Here is an 18,023-nt window from a genome sequence, read left to right on the forward strand (position 1 = left end):
GGGTTTATGCCATTCTCCTGCCTCAGCCTCCCGAGTAGCTGGGACTACAGGCGCCCGCTACCTCACCCGGCTAGTTTTTTGTATTTTTTTTAGTAGAGACGGGGTTTTACTGGGTTAACCAGGATGGTCTCGAACTCCTGACCTCGTGATCCGCCCGTCTTGGCCTCCCAAAGTGCTGGGATTACAGGCTTGAGCCACCGCGCCGGCCACGATTCTCTACTCTTAAAGCAAAACGACCTCTTCATTTATATCAAGATATTCAGATTCCCCATGACAGTACTTTTGATATCCACTTATTAAGAAAATATGACCAAATGCTACCATGCATATAGTATTTTATATTTTAATCACAGTAGTATTGAAATACCATTGAAAAACAATAGCACAGTATGAAATGTAAATTATTTATTAGGTCTTCAGACAAACTTTATAATGGGCACAGTTCCCAAAATGTTCTCGGTCCACAGTTTTTGCCATAAATTCTAACAGAAAATGTAGAATTGTAGGCAATCCAGCTACTACACATTTAAGGATAAAGAACAATTTAGAGAGGCAGGGCTAAACTCTTGATTCCATATTGGCTCAATTCTCACTAAAGATAATCACATTACCAAATTTTATCATAAAATCATACAATTTTTATGAACAGAGCTCCGCAATATTATATTATGAATTCATTCAATCAAACGGCTTACCCTAACATTTAAAGTAGATGACTGCCAGGCTTGGTGGTGTGTGCCTGTAGACCCGGCTGCTCAGGAAGCTGAGGTAGGAGGATTACTTGAGCCCAAGGCCCAAGTAATTACTTGAGGCCAGCCTGCGCAACATAGCAAGACATGTCTCTTTCAAAAAGAAAAAAAAGTATCTGAATTGAGGGAATAAGGGAAGTTGGGACTTAGTAAAGAGAGAAAGGAGACGAGGATATGTGAAAGAGGAAAACAGTATGTACAATGGTTAGTGGATGAGCTTTCAAGTCATGTTGCTAAGGTTTTTACCCAACAACATAACTCCGTAACTCCTCTCCCTGCCCTATAAACTTGGACAAAGTGATTAACCTAATCCTCAGATTCCTCATTAATGATGGAAAACTAGCCCCTACCTCATAAAACTCTTAAAAACTAAATGAGATACAAACGAGTATAAAATGTTTACTTGCCAAGCACTCAACAAGTAAACCTATTTCATACAGAAAATGTTGAAGTTATTGAGTACTTAGAAGTTATTGAACCTTTTAAAGTTATTGAGCCAAGATCATATTAAAACAGCAGAAATCTTAGGCCAGTATAAGTTGGAAAACAACAAAGTATAAGAGAAAACATTAAAAGCCAAAAATAAACTTTCTTTCTCCTCCAACTCTCACAGAACACAATCCATTGCTCTGATTCCCTAAACTTAAACCAATAGTATATTAGTGCTAAAATAGGATGTGGTTTTAAATAGGCTTCTGTGGGCTAGCCCAGGAACTTAAAACCAGTGTAGTAAAACATGCTCCAAGTTCAAACAACTGTTTTACACACAATCTGGAAGACAACATATTCAAAAATCAGGGACTGCCTATTTTCCTTTTGAAATGAAAAGCTTGTCTTTGTGAGAAAACATTCTCTAGGAATCCAAATGTAATTCAAAGAAATTATTCAAATTAAATAGAACAAGGTGCTAAATATTAATCCACTATATAACATCCTGTAAAATAACTGAAAAAATATTTACAATTCAAAGAGCATGATAAGAACTTCTCAATTCTTTCTCAGAATGAAGTACTGAAACCCTTAGAAAACTTCTCCATCCAGACATAAGTTTTACTAGACATTAGTTTTCACTTTTGCCAATACGAGCTGAGTTTTCCCTTATCTGCCGCCACGGTCCTGTAATAGACTCAAAGAGCCATCTCTCCACTCTACATGTTTAAAGAATTGTAGAAAGCGGTTTAATGAATGGGAAATGGGGAATGAGTATAAAGGAACATTCTCAATAAGGAATATGAGTAAGGACTTAGAAGACATCACTTCCACTCTAAGCTAAGACGTCCTTTGTGCCTAAAAATAAGGAGAAATTAAATCATAAGTCACTGGCTGAGCAGTGCCAGAACTATAGCTCAGTCACCTACCTGCTCAAACCCTAAGTGGCAGTGCTTTAAAACAGCGCAACAGAAACAGAAAACAGGACAGGGGTTTTAGGGTCAGATTTAGCTTTAAATCCTGCTCCTCTATAGACTACCTGTTTAATCTTAGGCAAATTAATATCTCCATACCTCACTGTCTATGTCTAAAATGGTAACAAAACTGACATCATAGAGTCATTACAAAGATCTACTGAAAATACTATAGAGAACACTACGTACAGCACATTACAAGCATTCAAAAATTGACAGTCATCAGGTCTCATTAAACCAATAATGTAACTCCATAACTCAGAGCGGTCCAGACTTGCCTAGTCTGAATCGAGATACACCATGAGTGCAAAATACATATTGGATTCTAAAACCTTAATTCAAAAAAGAGCATAAAATATTTCATCAATAACTTCTGTACCGATTATAAAACAGTATGTACAATGGTTAGTGGATGAGCTTTCAAGTCATGTTGCTAAGGTTTTTACCCAACGACATAACTCCATAACTCCTCTCCCTGCCCTATAAACTTGGAAAAAGTGATTAACCTAATCATCAGATTCCTCATTAATGATGGAAAATTAATGATGTCAAAATAATATTCTAGGTATACCAGATTAAATAAAATTAAATAAAATCAATTATTAAAATTAATTTCAACTTTTTTATGTTTTAATGTGGCTACTGTGTCTGGACGGTTCTGGTCTAAACCATCACCGATAACAGTTACAAATGCAAAATGGGATGGAAATTTCATTATGTGCTTCATATGACTTATCTAAGAGACTGAAGATCCTAATGTACTTTAAATACTTTCTAATTTAAGTAGTATTAATATTCACCTATTGCGCATTCATGGGGACACACGTCATCTTCCCACTTTGATAATAACAGTACTCATGGTATCTTACAAACTAGCTGAAGAACAGCATGTGACAAGTCACCCTTCTGTACCAACTGTATGCATTGTCTGTTCTTCACATAATATTAACAGAATCTTACTTTAAGACCCATCCTCATTCTTAAAAAATGTTTTTCTGTCTCAAATTCAGTACTACACTTTCGATTAAAGCAATGTATCCCATCTCTGACTTTCCTATCAGCAAATCTACCTTTCAGAGATCAGCAAGGCTACAATCCAGTTTCAAGTTGTGTCATCACCTGTTTAATATAGCTGCAAAAAAAAACCACATTATTTTTCAGTCCTGGAGATAACGAAGGCACTAATTATGTAATGTGAAAAGATAACTCCCTTTTATCTGCTCAAACGGCTTGAGAGAAAGGTTTAAAAATACTGATAAGGACTATAAATTTAGCCAACTCTATTACTTATTGACATTACTGACAGGACATGTCATAGTGCTGAACATGTGTTACTTAAACTACTATACATGTTAAGTTCGAACTTATAATATTAAAATTACAGTTATGTATCACTCCAAATTTCTCCAAAGCATTTCTACAGACATTATCACAGCAGTTCCCTACAAAAATCACTGGCTGGAAGTAAAGTTGATTTTACCATACCCTCATTTAACAGACACAAAAAACAAGGCCCAGAGGTTATGTGTATCTTGCTTGCCCAAATAAAGCTTGTAGCTAACAATAAGATAAAGTATAAAAAAATTCTACTGCTGCCTGGTAGTTAATACTGTGAACTCTAAAGTTAGATCTTCGGTTCAAATGCTGGCTCCAACACGCAGTAGCTGTGAGACCTTGGACAAATCACTTGTAACTTTATTCCCTCTATCTTTCCGTTTTCTCACAGACATAGTATGAGTAGTTACCCGCATGAAAATTAAAATAAAATGTTCACACACATTGAAAATTCTCAATAAATGTTTGCTCTTATCACCTAAGGCTTTAAAATCTGAAAGAAGGGACATTTAGAGATGAAACTTTAAAAAAACCAAAATAACACTTCTGTCAAAAGGATAAGAATATTTCTAGGACATCTTGAACCATAATCATAAATGTTCAGATTTTATAACATTTTCATTTTTTGGCAAATTCATTCTTCATGTCTCTTCCTTTTTTAAAAATTACTCCTAAAAACCTGCAAGAAATAATAAAACCTACATTTATTAAAATTGTGTGGTTTTAAAGGTAGAATTCCCAATTGAGAAAATGGTAATACAGAAAAGGTAAAAGGAATGATCAAAACACATTACTTCAATTATCCAAGTATTTCTTTGTGTCTTACCACTGTGGTAAGCTTTACCAGATGGTATACTCGAATTTACAGAAACTAATTTTTAAAGTATGTTTCTCAAGTCACAATATATAAAAATCTGATACATTGTTGCATGGTAACAAAATTCCAATTCTGAAGGCTAGCTAGTGCAGAAATATTTACGAGAAAGGAGAGAATGCCAGCCAAAGCGTGGGGAGCGTGTCACTCCTATAGTTCTAAAAAGTATGATATATACTTATCTTCTGGTATTACCTGGTACATAGTATAGGTGCTCAATAAATAATCTGAGTGAATGGGTGATTGAATGAATAAATGAGTAGGAGAAACTTAATGTTTCTTCAAATGAACTAAATCAAACAAGAAAGCATTTGTGATCCCATGGGAGATACACTTATAAACCAAGGAAGTCATTAATAAGGCTGACCAAGGTTCCAAGTAATAGCTCAGAGGCTAGAAGAAGTAGATATTCCAAGATTCCCCTAACCTCCTAATTAATTTCAACAATCCTCTTCATATGCTTTGAAAATTTTACCTTGGTGAACTCCTACAGAGCAAAAGCATCCTTTGTAAGTATAGCGTGCTTTCAGGAATTAGCCATAGTGAGCAAATTGTGTATGTGTGTGTGTGTGTGTGTGTGTGTGTGTGTGTGTGTCTGTGTGTGCGTGTGTGTGTACATACTCAGATATATATGAGCTAACTGAAAAACAAAATTAATTTTCTGCTATGTGCTAAAATACCCATTTGCTACTAAAGGGTTTTTTCTATACATGTCACATTCAGGGCAGGACAGCAATTGCTGGTGCATACTTACTACCCAATTAGTTCAGGAGAGCTGAACTAAACTCTTGCATAGTTTTACAACCAAGCCTTGTTTTTAAACTTTAGCTTGTCATTTGATAGTAACATAGCTGTAAAGATGAATTCAGAAGTCATCTTGCAAAAGCATTTTAAGTAAAAAGGTGTACAAAAGCACAAAGCAATAAATCTGCCACCCAGGAAAAATTAAGTGGTATAATTTTAAACTATACCTCGAAATAAAAGAAAATGAAGACATATGAAAAGTAATTCATGATGGCTTCCATATGATAGATGCATTATTCTATTTTAGAGATTACCTGTTACGATAATTTTATAACCTTTTGAAGAGCTAATTTCCTTAGAAATATATTTTTTAAATAATGACATTAAACGTGCAAAATAAATTATTACGACCTAACTTTTTCTTCCTGATCAACTCTTGTTTAAAAAAATTTTGGTACTATTGTTAATAAAGAATATTATTAACAATATATATGTGATATAATATATAAACTGATGCAGTTTAAACCACAGATTATTAAAACAGTGAAATCCAAAGGTTATTGCTCAAATATACTGCTACTGGTTCACTTTAAAATCTATGTTAAGGCCGGGCACTGTGGCGCACACCTGTAATCCCAGCACTTTGAAAGGCCAAGGTGGGTGGATTACCTGAGGTCAGCAGTTTAAGATCAGCCTGGCCAACATGGTGAAACCTCATCTCTACTAAAAAATACAAAAATTAGCTGGGCGTGGTCCCATGTGCCTGTAATCCCAGACACTTGGGAGGTGGAAGCAGGAAAATCACTTGAACCTGGGTGGTGAAAGCTGCAGTGAGCAGATACTGCACCACTGCACTCCAGCCTGGGCGACAGAGCGAGATCCTGTCTCCAAAAAAATAAAAAATAAATAAAATCTATGTTAAAAATAAGTTCTAAATATGAAAATCAAAATCCAAAGTTATAAGCAAATAACTGTCCTAACAATTTCCACTATTAGTATTAAGCTATATTCCCAAATTAAATGGCAGCAATTTTTAGTGTATAATCAATACAAGATTAAAATACATTTTTTAAAAAATGTTATTTTAAGTTCTGGGACACATGTGCAGGATGTGCAGGTTTGTTACACAGGTAAACATATGCCATGGCGGTTTGCTGCACCTATCAACCCATCACCTACGTATTAAGCCCAGCATGCATTAACTATTTGTCCTGATATTCTCCCCACCCTTAGAATATATCTTTATTCTAATTTAGATTATATCATTAGTATTAAAATTTTCATAAAGAAGTTAGTAGTACTTATTTACTAACAAGTATATTTTGGAGGAGAGTTCCAACAGTTTAAGGTGTCCTCTTTTAAACAACTTACAAACTATATAATTATCTTTGCACTGAGGATAAAATTTCCTTTTATTTATATAACATATTTTCCGATAGGCAAAGTTAATACTGAATAACCAATGAGCAAGGAGAAGCAAGCTTTAAGAACTTCCCAACTCTTAGGAATCATGAAAACAATTTTTTAAAGTGTCCCTGAAATTATCAAACATATCCTTTCCATTAAAATGAATATGAGTATAAAAGGAAAATACAAAGTTTATTTAAAAGGAGCAAAAAAGGGGGAACAAATGTACGAAAAGGTCTTTATATCCTAAAAATGAACAATGGAAAGAACAAGTTGTAAGTGGTAATACAAATCAAAAGATCACTTTCCCTACCAGTTTTGAGACTGTGCAAATATTTTAAAAATTAGATACAGTTTTCATATTGTATTATTGCTCTATGTATTACATATTATAGTTTGTATTACAGCAGATGCCCCTCCCCTTTAATTAATCTAAAACCTTAAGGATAAAAAGTTCCATGTGATTCATAATTGTTGAATGAATACCACTTTTCCTAAAGTTGTTAGGTTTCATAGATTATTCTTGGCACGCACTTCTAGGATTTTATGAATCTATACTCTTCACAGTTTTCTAATAACAATAATAGTAAAGAACATATATCAAGTCCTTATTTATACATATTAAAAGGAAATCTAGAAGAACGGTTAAGAGCCACTATCTGAGTTCAACTACTGCTGCTTCACTTACTAGCTACAAGACCCTAGGTGAGTTACTTCTCAGTTACTTCTCCATTTACTTATAAAATGGGATAAGTACCTACCTTATAAGGATTAAATAATAATTGTTTAGCTCAGTGCCTGGCACACAGTTAATGCTACATAAGGGTTAGTTATTATTATTACTATGTGCCATGTATGAGTTTTACTTTACACACATTACTTCATTAATTCTCATTTAACCTATTTTCCAGATGAGGATATTGAAGTTTACAACAGCTAAGCAACTTGCCTTAGTAAAAAAAAAAACCTAGCAAGTGGAAGGGCCAATACTGATGCCCAGGTTCTCTGATAGCTATGCCAATGTATCCTCAAACTAGTCTCCATGGATATATCTGTAGAGATTCACAAGTTTTTCCTTTATTTTTAATTTTAAATCATTCTAGGGATAATTTTCAAATGAAAAACATTTTCATAGAGTAGACTTTAATTTCTGAAATCATCAAACTGGTGTATGCAAATCCCTGGCATTCATGGGAATATTCTCATAGATCTAGGATTTTTTTTTTTTTACAAAGCAGTCAACTCGTAGAACTTCAAACATAACACGGAGCTTTCATTCTTCAAGAATGAGAGAATAGGCCAGCCGCTATGGCTGACACCTGTAATCCCAGCACTTTAGGACACGAAGGTGAGAGGATCGCTTGAGCCCTGGAGTTCAAGACCAGCCGGGACAACAAAGTGAGACCCTATCTCAACAAAAAATACAAAACATTAGCCAAGTGTGGTGGTGCAGATCTATAGTCCCAGCTACTCAGGAGGCTGAGCTGTGAGGATTGCTTGAGTCCTGGGAGGTTGAGGCTGCAGTGACCCATGATCACACCACTGCAATCCAACCTGGGTGACACAGCAAGACCCTATCTCATGTTGGGAAAAAAAAAAAGAACGAGAGCAACAACTATTTTTCAAAATGCTTATTACCCATATTCATTTTAGATACCAAGTTCGGTTGGGACCTTTTGGCTAGTCTACTTTAAAAAGTAAAAATATTTTTTAAACAACAATGACATAAAACATGTTACCTCTTTGTAACAACTGGTCATGGTTTTAAAGAAAAAAACAACACATTAAAAGAACAAACATTTAAAAGTATTCCTTTAGTAAACAGTACTAGTACTCACATTCAGCACCAGTCTCTCATCTTCACTCCAATTCTGTATCTACAAGAGCCTATAAGAATTTTTCACTTGAACAACTCAAATAATAAGTTCTAAGTAAACTCATTTTCCCTAGACCACTTTTCCCTAAACAAGAGCCCTCTTCAACATCTCTAATTCCTCCAATGACATTACCATTCTCACCGTCATCCAGGTTCATGGCCAGAATAATCTTTGACTCCTATCTCTACTTTATTCTCTATATTCAAAACCATATGTCTTTCTTCAAATGAATTATGTCGTTCAGAGGCCCAACTCCATTCCCACTTATCAACCTCCTTCAGGTTTCATCACCCTACTCCTTCCCTCCAACCCTATCACTATCTATACCATCACCTGTTTATCCTTCTTAAAAGACCAATTCGATCATGCTTGTCCTCTGCTTTATAACCTCTATGAATTCCATTACTCAACCTACAGAATAAAATCCAAATGTTGAATTTAGAGTTTCTGATCATGTAAGATCGATCATTTGAGAATTTACAGTGAATTCTCCCCTTTTATACAAGTGTGTCACCACATAATATCCCGTATGTTTCTTAGTCATTTCCTATTACTGTTATTAGTGGTATGGAAGCTTCTACAGAAATAAGATTTCTTTTATATATCCTTACCAGATACTAAGTAGATAACCAATTACTGAGTTAGATATTATGAGTTAACAGTGCATATATATTGAGTACCTGGTATGTGATCATTTATTCAACAGATATTTGCTAAATAATGAATCTGTGCTGAAGATACTAATGTGACTTCCATCTACTAAGAGATGTCCATGTGCCAGACAACACTAGTTTAGATGCATTATCTCACTTAATACAAGCCATCCTGAGACAGTATTATCAATCTCATTTTTAGTATGAGGCAATTATATCTCTAGTATAGTCTACTTTAAAAAGTAGAGCCAAAATCAGAACCGAGTAAAAAGTCTGTACTCTTTAACACTGTATTCTACTCCTATAGAAAGATTACTCTAAAGAGAGGAGCTGTAATCTATTTGGCATGATGGACACACAAATATAATACTTTGTCCTAAATACTATGAAGGATGCATTAATGTCTTATTTGAGCACAAAATGATGGGCCAAACCCTAGGGTAAAAAGACAGAGAGTCAGAGATGTCTGGAGATGACATATTTAAGAATGAATCACAGTTACACAATAAAGAAACAACATTCCCAAAAAGGGGGATAACCTGTGCAAAGGTAGAAAAGCACAAATTTCATGACTTACTCAGAGAACAGCAAGTAGTTCCGTTTTCTAGAAAGTAAGTGTGATAAGGGGGACTGGTAGAAAGGGCAAATATAGTCAGATCTTGAACAGTTTAGCCAAGGAGTTTAGATTTTGGCCAATAACTAAGAGAAAGCCATTGTGTAATTTTAAACAAGAGGCGATGATCACATTTGTGCTTTAGAACTACTGCTCTGTACTGACAAACGGACTGGAAGAGCTACAGCCTAGAAGCAGGGACACCATTTTAGGTTACTGAAAGAGTTCAGCCAAGAGACTAACCTAGAATAGTGACGAGGAACAGAAAAAGACTGATTCAAAAGATACACAGGAAACAGAACTACAGGACTTGGTAACCAATTAGGTTGGGGGTTTGGAGGAAGGTGAGGGAAAGGAAAGAATCTAGGTAAATCCAAGGTTTCTCTCTTGAGCTCTGTCTGGGTGGATGGAAGCACCATTAACTAAAACACGGAAGAGGAGCAAAAACAAGATAAATATAAGGAAAATGTCAGATGGTATTGGTACATACTTCTAGTATACCCAAAACATGTCTAGTAAACAAATAGGTATACCTAGATCTCAGGAGAATTCCAAGGTAAAAATACAAAACTGGAAGATAATGGCCAGGAGAGTGAATGAAACTTCCTAGAGAAATGTGTACAATAGGAGACAGCCAAAAGATCAAGCTGTGGAGACCACCAATATTTAAAACAGGCAGACAGGAGTATGAAAACTAAGAGAGAGTAGTGATACAGAAGCTTAGAAAGGAGAAAGTTTCACGAAGAAGGGAGTTGTCAATGCACTAAATATACCAAAGAAATGAGGATTTGAAAACTGAGTAACTGGTGACTCGAAAAAGAGAGGTAGCAGAGGAATGGCTGGTAAAGAAAGCTAAACTAGACAGGGTTGAGTGAATGGCAGGGAAGAAAACAGAGGTAGAAAGTTTGAGAAGAGAGTAACAACTAGAGAAGAAAAGAGCATTGAAGAGCAACATTTTTAGAATGATAGAGATTTTAGCATTTTTATAGGATGAGAAAGGGACTAGTGGAAAATGAGATTTTAAAGTTATACCTCTGTACTTAAAATTAGTATATGGAAAAGTTACCCATAATACAATGTTAAGTGAAAAAAAGTTGCAGAATATGTATGCTATAATGTCACTTAAAATTCTGACTCCTTTCAACGTCCCTCAAGGTGTTTAGGTCTTTACGATCTGGCCCATACCTACCTCTAACTTCATGGCATGCCATTTTCCCCTTCATTCATTATGTCCCAGCAACACTGGCCATTCTTTTTGGTCCTTCAACACACAAGCCTGTTCTTGCCTCAGGAATTCTGCACTTGCTGTTACTTCTGCCAGAATGCTCTTCTCCTGATCAAAGGCTAGTTCCTTCAAGTCATTCATATCTCAGTTCAAACATCCTCAGTTCAACCAAAAGAGGTCTGCCTACCTTTATGTAATATTGCATATCTCTTCACCTCAGCCCCAAAAAGTTACCAGCAATACCTTGTGTTAGCAACTACCATTATCTGAAATTCTTATTTACTTGTCCATTCCCCTCCTAGAAGTGTAAGCTCTGTAACAGAGATTTCATCTTCCACATATGCAACATATTGTTCGTCACATATCCCTGCTGCTTAAAATAGTACCGGGCACATAGTAGACACTCTGTTTTTGAATGAAAATCTGTACATACACACATATACACACACACACAGATGTATTTACATGAAAAATATTAAGGAAGGTCAGAAAGGATCTAATACTTGAACTTATTTATATGGGGGCAGCATGAGGCTAGGAAGAGAGGCATACAATAACCATTCACTGTTTCCTTCATCTCTATTCAAACTTTCTGCAGAAGTCATGTCTTTTGTAACTGAAAAAAAAAAAAAATTAATAATGATCATATGAGCCTAGGACAGTCGATCTACTCTGCTTCTCTATTTTCGTTTGGTGGGCTATAATGATCTAATCACCTGTGGAACAAGTGACTACTCTGACTGCAGGTTGATCCTTGAGTTGTTTTGGTATGGAAGTTCAAAGTTAGAATCTTAAACCTTGGAGCTGGAAAGACCTTAGGGATCATCTAATCCAACCCCCTAGTTTTATAGATGAGGAAGAAGAGACTTATACCAATTAATAAAAAATAGGATATTGATGAAAAAGTTTCAAAGACTATATGATTAAGAACAATTTAAAAGACTAATCTATTATATGTTATATGTAATTTAAAGAACTAATAAAAGCCTCCTAAAAGTTACTCTCACATATAACCTACAATCTTCTGGTGAAAACTACTGCTCAAAGTACAAGGATTTCCCTAAGCATACTATTTGACCAACAAACTCCACGGTTAAAGCATCATAATATAACAAAGGATATGGAATACGCGCGCGTGTGTGTGTGTATACATATATATATATGGAGTGAAAATATTATTCACTCTTGATACCCTAACACTGTTAGGTGTGCAGACTAAAGTTGGCACTTCTTTCCACAGGGTAGACATACAATATGTCAAATATATCATACATTAAGGATTCATCATACTTTGATTCAAATTTCTGTATTAATTTCTATAATGTGTACTTAATGGGATAAAAACCAAATGTTAAACAGGTAAGAAATGCACTACTATATTATTTATAGAAATGTCTTAACTATTTCTCTCTCTAGTTTACCAGGAATACAACAAATTTTGTCTAAACTTCTGAATAATACCACCTTATGCTTAACACACTGTCTCACTTGACCCTCACAACCCCAGAGACAGCAGATATTGTTATTTCCATTTAGTATATAAAATGAGGCTCAGAGATGAAGGAGCTTGATTGACCTACAGTCATTCAGACAAGTTCTAGAACCTAGATCCTCTACTTCTTAGCCATTGTTCTTTCCAACACCCAGATTACTTCACATTTACCATTTACTAAAATGTAAATATAATTTTCTTCCTTCCTTATCAGTGAAGGTGAAGAGTACCAAAATCCTAGCATTCCTATCCTACCTATTCTACCTGAACTTTTAGTACATCACATTAGTCATTCATCTTAATACTGATAAGATGTGAAAGTCACCTTAACTGAGAATTGTGCTTATCAATAATTCTGTATGAAATCCTACCAAACAGTCAATTACTTTTTTTTTTTTTTTTTTTTTTTTTTGAGATGGAGTCTTGCTCAGTAGCCCAGGCTGGAGTGCAGTGGCGCGATTGCCCACCACCACACCCGACTAATTTTTTTTTGTATTTTTAGCAGAGACGGGGTTTCACCATGTTAGCCAGGATGGTCTCGATCTCCTGACCTCATGATCCACCCGCCTCGGCCTCCCCAAGTGCTGGGATTACAAGCATGAGCCACCATGCACAGCCGTCAAGTACTTTCTTAATCATAATAAAGGTACCCACTTATTTAGAAAGCTCTCTACAAACAACACCCAAAACAGTGTTAAACTGGTCTTTACAGTTGGAAATAAAATCTGAAACCAAATCTTGTGTTAAAATGGTCTTTATAGTTGGAAATAAAATCTGAAACCAAATCTTAGCCCTACTACTAACTGTTCAACACTCAGTGCATTTCTTAACTTGGTATCATCCTCATCCAAAAAATGAGGATAATACCACCTGCTTTTGTGAGTTGCTGGGAAGATTAAATGGTACAATAGGTGTAAAACAATTAGCTCCTAGAAAATGGCCAGATCTGCTAACATGGTGAAACTCCGTCTCTAAAAAATACAAAAAAGAAACTAGCCAGGCCTGATGGCACACGCATGTAGTCCCAGCTACTAGGGAGGCCGAGGCAGGAGAATCCCTTGAACCCGGGAGGCGGAGGTTGCAGTGACCAGAGATCGTGCTACTGCACTCCAGCCTGGTGACAGAGCAAGACTGTCTCAAAAAAAAAAAAAGAAAAAGGCCAGATCTTATAGCTGTTAGAGACACAGATGCAGATAGCTACTGCTGATAGGTAATGTCATTTAATTTATGTGAACTTTTACTAGTTTAACTTCTAGTGTGCCCTTATTTTTTTTCTCCCAAATATTTGGGGCAGGACACAATACACTCATGCTCCCAGGGAACAAATTAAAGTGAGAGCTGAATTTCATTCTTGTTCCAACCCCTGTAATTAAGCAATAAAGTAATAATCTATTATTTGACTGTCTTGGAATTGGCTATATCAAAGCTTACACTATTTTGACTCCTACTCTTTATCTGAGTTGGCTAAATGCATCTTTCATACTATTTCGAAATAAAACTAATAAGCCAACTTTATGAATACAAATAAAAATACGGTGAATTCATCTTGGGTGAAAAGAGTAGGAAGGCTTCAGGGCGAATGCAGAGAGAGACCTAACACTGAGAAATTATGTATTCAGAAGTCCATTTTATACTAATTTACTTTCTCTTTTAATCTTCACAAACATCATTCTAGTCAATAGAGGCCTCATTTTATAGATTAGGAAAGTTCAGAAGCTTTAACTCTTACTCTCTCCCTTTTGCTCAAGATGCTTAACCACTTTAACCTACAAGAAGGCTCTCTTGCTCAACTCAAGGCCTTTCCTCTTACAATCTCTACTCAGAATGGTCTCCTGTTTCTCAACAAGGCTGTCTCCTTCTGCTTCAGGTCTCACCTCAAACAGTACCTCCTCCGTTCAATCTAAAGCAGTGTACACCTACGTCAGTGTAGTGTGGTAAGTTTTTTATAAAAAGGAAAAAAAAATAAAGTTGTGTACTTCAATTATTCATCTTCACTTCCTTCACAGAACACAAAATGGTCTGTATTCATCTTCTTTTTGTGTTTAAGGGCAGAAATACTTTGATAATGACAATGAACACACCTACCTACAGTCATTTAGCAAGTAAATAACAGGACCTGGAAATCTGACTGCAAGCTCCTGCACTGCCCTACCACTACTTTTTGTACAGATGACAGGGAAAGTGCTTTGGGCTGGGAAATAAATTAAGAGGTGTGCCTTGTTTTTTTATATTCATTCACTATTAAGAAATTATACATATAGTTAACACCACAAAATATTTAATCCGAATTTATGCATACAGTTAATACTACAAATAATTCGAATTTCAAGAGCCATTACATTGCCTACTAGAATCACAACTCAATTTGAAAAAACACTACATTTATAATGTGCCTTATCCTAATACTTCAAATTTGTTGAGTGACTGGCATCTGCGCAAATAGTTACTTAGGGCTAAAAGAAAACTGTCACATATACAAATGAGTTTTACTAACAAGTTTATAATATTCTTTTAAAAATTGTTTTGAATTTCACAATACATCATGCAGAAAACTTAACACCAGTCATATGATATCATTTCGATAATGGTGTTCTTAAAGAAAGATGACACATGCACTGACTATTGCGTTTTTGCTGTTAAACCATATTCTTGCAGGTAAGTCAGTTCATGTAAAACGCTAAGAGCGGCTAAAGCGGACCACTAACATCATTCCCTTTGTTACCTTACCCACAGGATTTAATACTTACTGCTGAGTTCTCCATCCTCAGATACTCCTGTCCCTCTCATTCCTAGGTAAGTCAGTCCCAGTATTAGGAAAAATAAGCAGGCAGCAGTTAAGAGAAACATCGACAAGTAGTGGGCACTGAAACTCCCTGTTGGGGACACCTCCTCCCGTTTAAATTGCTGGAGAAGTTCCTCTTCGGGTTCGGAAAGCTTCGGTTTGTTGTATGTGTTTTTCAGGTAGGTATGATTGGAGCCCGTATGATTGGCGTGGTTGATCCTGAGTGAACTAGAGGCGGCCACCGCCGCACTGGGAGGGAGGCTGTTAGAATAAATCCTGGGAGAGTCCACATTGAAGGCCCCACCGCCAATATGATTATTGGTTTTCAGAAGGGAGCCTGTTGACGAATCCAAGGTTGAGTCCATGTCAGTAAGTGGCGGGGGCAGGAGTGGGGTCAGTTTCTTAGCGTTAACACGGTATCTAGGAACCTGGCTGGAGTCCACTTGATCACACCCTCCTGCCTGCTCCGCCGCCGCTGCCTCTTCGAGGTTTCGGCTCCTGTCTAGACTCCCGGCAGCCGCCGCCCTGTCATTCATCGCAAGTCCTCCCCCTCCCTGAACTGAAGTCTCCAGCCTGCCGCCGGCCGATTTAGCAGTCAGCGGGGAGAGAGGCTTACTATGGGTTCTTCTGGGCCGATGCCGGGAAAGGGAGTCGTCCTTTAATACCTGTCTGCTGGAGGCCACGTCGTCGTCGTCCTCTTCTTCTGAGTCCGAATAGTTTTCCCGGCAGCTGTAGGGGACAAGCCGGCTGCCATTCACGGTCCGGCTCGCCCAGAGCAGCTCCTCGGCCTCCAGGTCCCTCTCCTCAGCGTCCTCCCCCTCCCCTTCCTCGTCCTCCACTGCTCCATCTTTCCCCGGCGGGGTCTGCAGGTCGGGGCCCGCCGGCCTCCGGGCCCCCCACCACGAGTGGGGCTTCCTTCGCTCGGCAGAGTTGCTGTTAGTCACCTCGCTGGCGGCCAGGGGCGCCGGCGGCGCTTTGAGCCCGCGGTACTGGAGCGAAGCCCGGTCTTTCCTCCCGCCGCCGCCGGCCTGGTCCCGGGGACTGGCCTCCACGTCCGACTCGTCCGAGCTGAAGCCCAGCAGCACTTTGCTGCCAGCCGTGGGGGCGGCGGAGGCGCCCCCGTGCCCTCCCAGGAGGTTCTCCGAGCCGGAGGCCGAGATTCGGCACAGGCCCCCAGGAGTCCGTAAGTAGGAGAGGTCGCCTGAGACTGGCCGGACCCCCATCCCCGCGGCTGCTGCCGCCGCTGGTCCCGCGGCTACGACCGTGGCGGCTGCCGTGTTATTGTTATTACTGTTCCGCGTCTTGTTGCCGCGGCCCCCCGACCGGTGCTGTTGCTGCTCTTCCTCTCGAAGCTTCTTCAGCTTCTTGAGGTAGACCGGGCGGGTGCTCTCCGTCACTGGTCCGGGAGACAGGCCGTAACGGCGGAGCTGAGAGAAAAGCTCCTCATCCGAGAGCTGCTGAGGTGCCGAAGCCGCTGCCGCCGCCATTTTCTCTCCAGGGTGTTTTACAAGCTCCGCGCTACCGGAAGTGACGCGCCGCCCTAGACCCTGAACTAGACCGCGCTGCGTCGTCCTCCCAGCGCCGCGGGCGTCTCGGCCAATGGGAGGCGCGGGAGGAACTCACCTGAGCGGGAAACAGCCACCTGAGCAGCGCGCGGCTCCCACGGCGGAGACTCTTTCTACTCTCTCACCTTGAGGTGTCGGTGCATTCTCCCCCCTCCTCTCTGTCTCATCTCCAGCTGTTCTCCGCCCTACCCTTCCAAGTGCTGTTCCCAGGAGGTGTCTCTTACTAAACCACACCTTGACCTCTCCTTCCTAGGTTCCTGCCACCGGGCAGTAATAATTGAAATCTACCTTGAAGTTCATGGCATAAGTTTTCTTTACATCTGGATTCCCACTGCCAAGGAAGCCTAGACCTACTGAAAGAAATTCTGCCGGCCAGACTAGATTGGCAGCTTTCCCATCTGACTTCAAGTTGTCTATTTTCAGTTCGTCTTTCGCTTGACTTACCAAAAAAAAAATTGACTTTCTCTCGCTGCTCTTTTTTAGAAGCCTCACCTCTCCCATTCTGAGAAGATACAGAGTACACCAGTCAAATACAATTTTCTTCTAGCGTAATGGCTGTTCATTCATTAGTTAATTGTAAGATATTATCTTAGTTTTTCCTTTTTTGAAACCTAATGACTTCCCTACGTCAGCACTTTTGAAAGTGAAAGAGCTTATCTGCTTCATTTTAAGACTCTCAAAGACATAACATGATCCTATTTATTTCCTTCTTAGCACCTTTCCAACCAATAGTTATTTATTAGTTATTAATAAATATTTGTATGTATTTTCAAAATTATTTATTGTCCTATCCTTTTGGACTATAATAAGCTCCATGTGTGGAGGAACCTTGCTTTTGTTACTCACGATACTAGTAGAAGCTCAATAAATATTTGTTGAATTAATTAAAGACTTGCAAACAAAGGATAGTATGAGATGAATATTTTGAAATAAGACTAGTGCCAGGTGAGGTGGAGAAACCTTCACACAAAGTCAAAAAAACAAGGACGAGACCTGGACACCCAACTCTCCCATTTACAGAATAGGAAATGAATCCCAGAGAGGTGAAATGCGCCCAGTGTGGTGAAGATCTTTTCCCATTTTCCCATTTCCCCAAACCTTGGCAGACAGACAATTCTTTACTACTTCAATCCTGGTAGCTACAAAATACTACAATAATTTTTTGTTGTTGAATGAGCTATTTTACCTCTTACATTACATTATACACCTGTACAGAAAAATGTTAGTCAAAAGCATAGGTACCGCTGGGTGCGGTGGCTCACCCCTGTAATCCCAGCACTTTGGGAGGCCCACGGGGGTGGGGG

The 18,023-nt window shown here is 38.4% G+C and overlaps 1 protein-coding gene across 1 annotated transcript in view; it reads right to left on the reverse strand.

Moving 5' to 3' along the window:
• Nucleotides 1-16,728, reverse strand: part of LEMD3 (LEM domain containing 3) — an 84,614-nt gene extending 67,886 nt beyond the window's left edge. Inside the window, exon 1 of the mRNA XM_017871590.1 lies at nt 15,120-16,728. Coding sequence (XP_017727079.1) covers nt 15,120-16,641 — 1,522 coding nt within the window. The 5' untranslated portion in view covers nt 16,642-16,728. The remainder of the gene's footprint in view (nt 1-15,119) is intronic.
• Nucleotides 16,729-18,023: the final 1,295 nt, after the last annotated feature.

The sequence above is a fragment of the Rhinopithecus bieti genome, unplaced genomic scaffold (assembly GCF_001698545.2).
Source record: "Rhinopithecus bieti isolate Rb0 unplaced genomic scaffold, ASM169854v2 scaffold_5924, whole genome shotgun sequence".
In the NCBI taxonomy this organism is placed as follows: domain Eukaryota; kingdom Metazoa; phylum Chordata; class Mammalia; order Primates; family Cercopithecidae; genus Rhinopithecus; species Rhinopithecus bieti.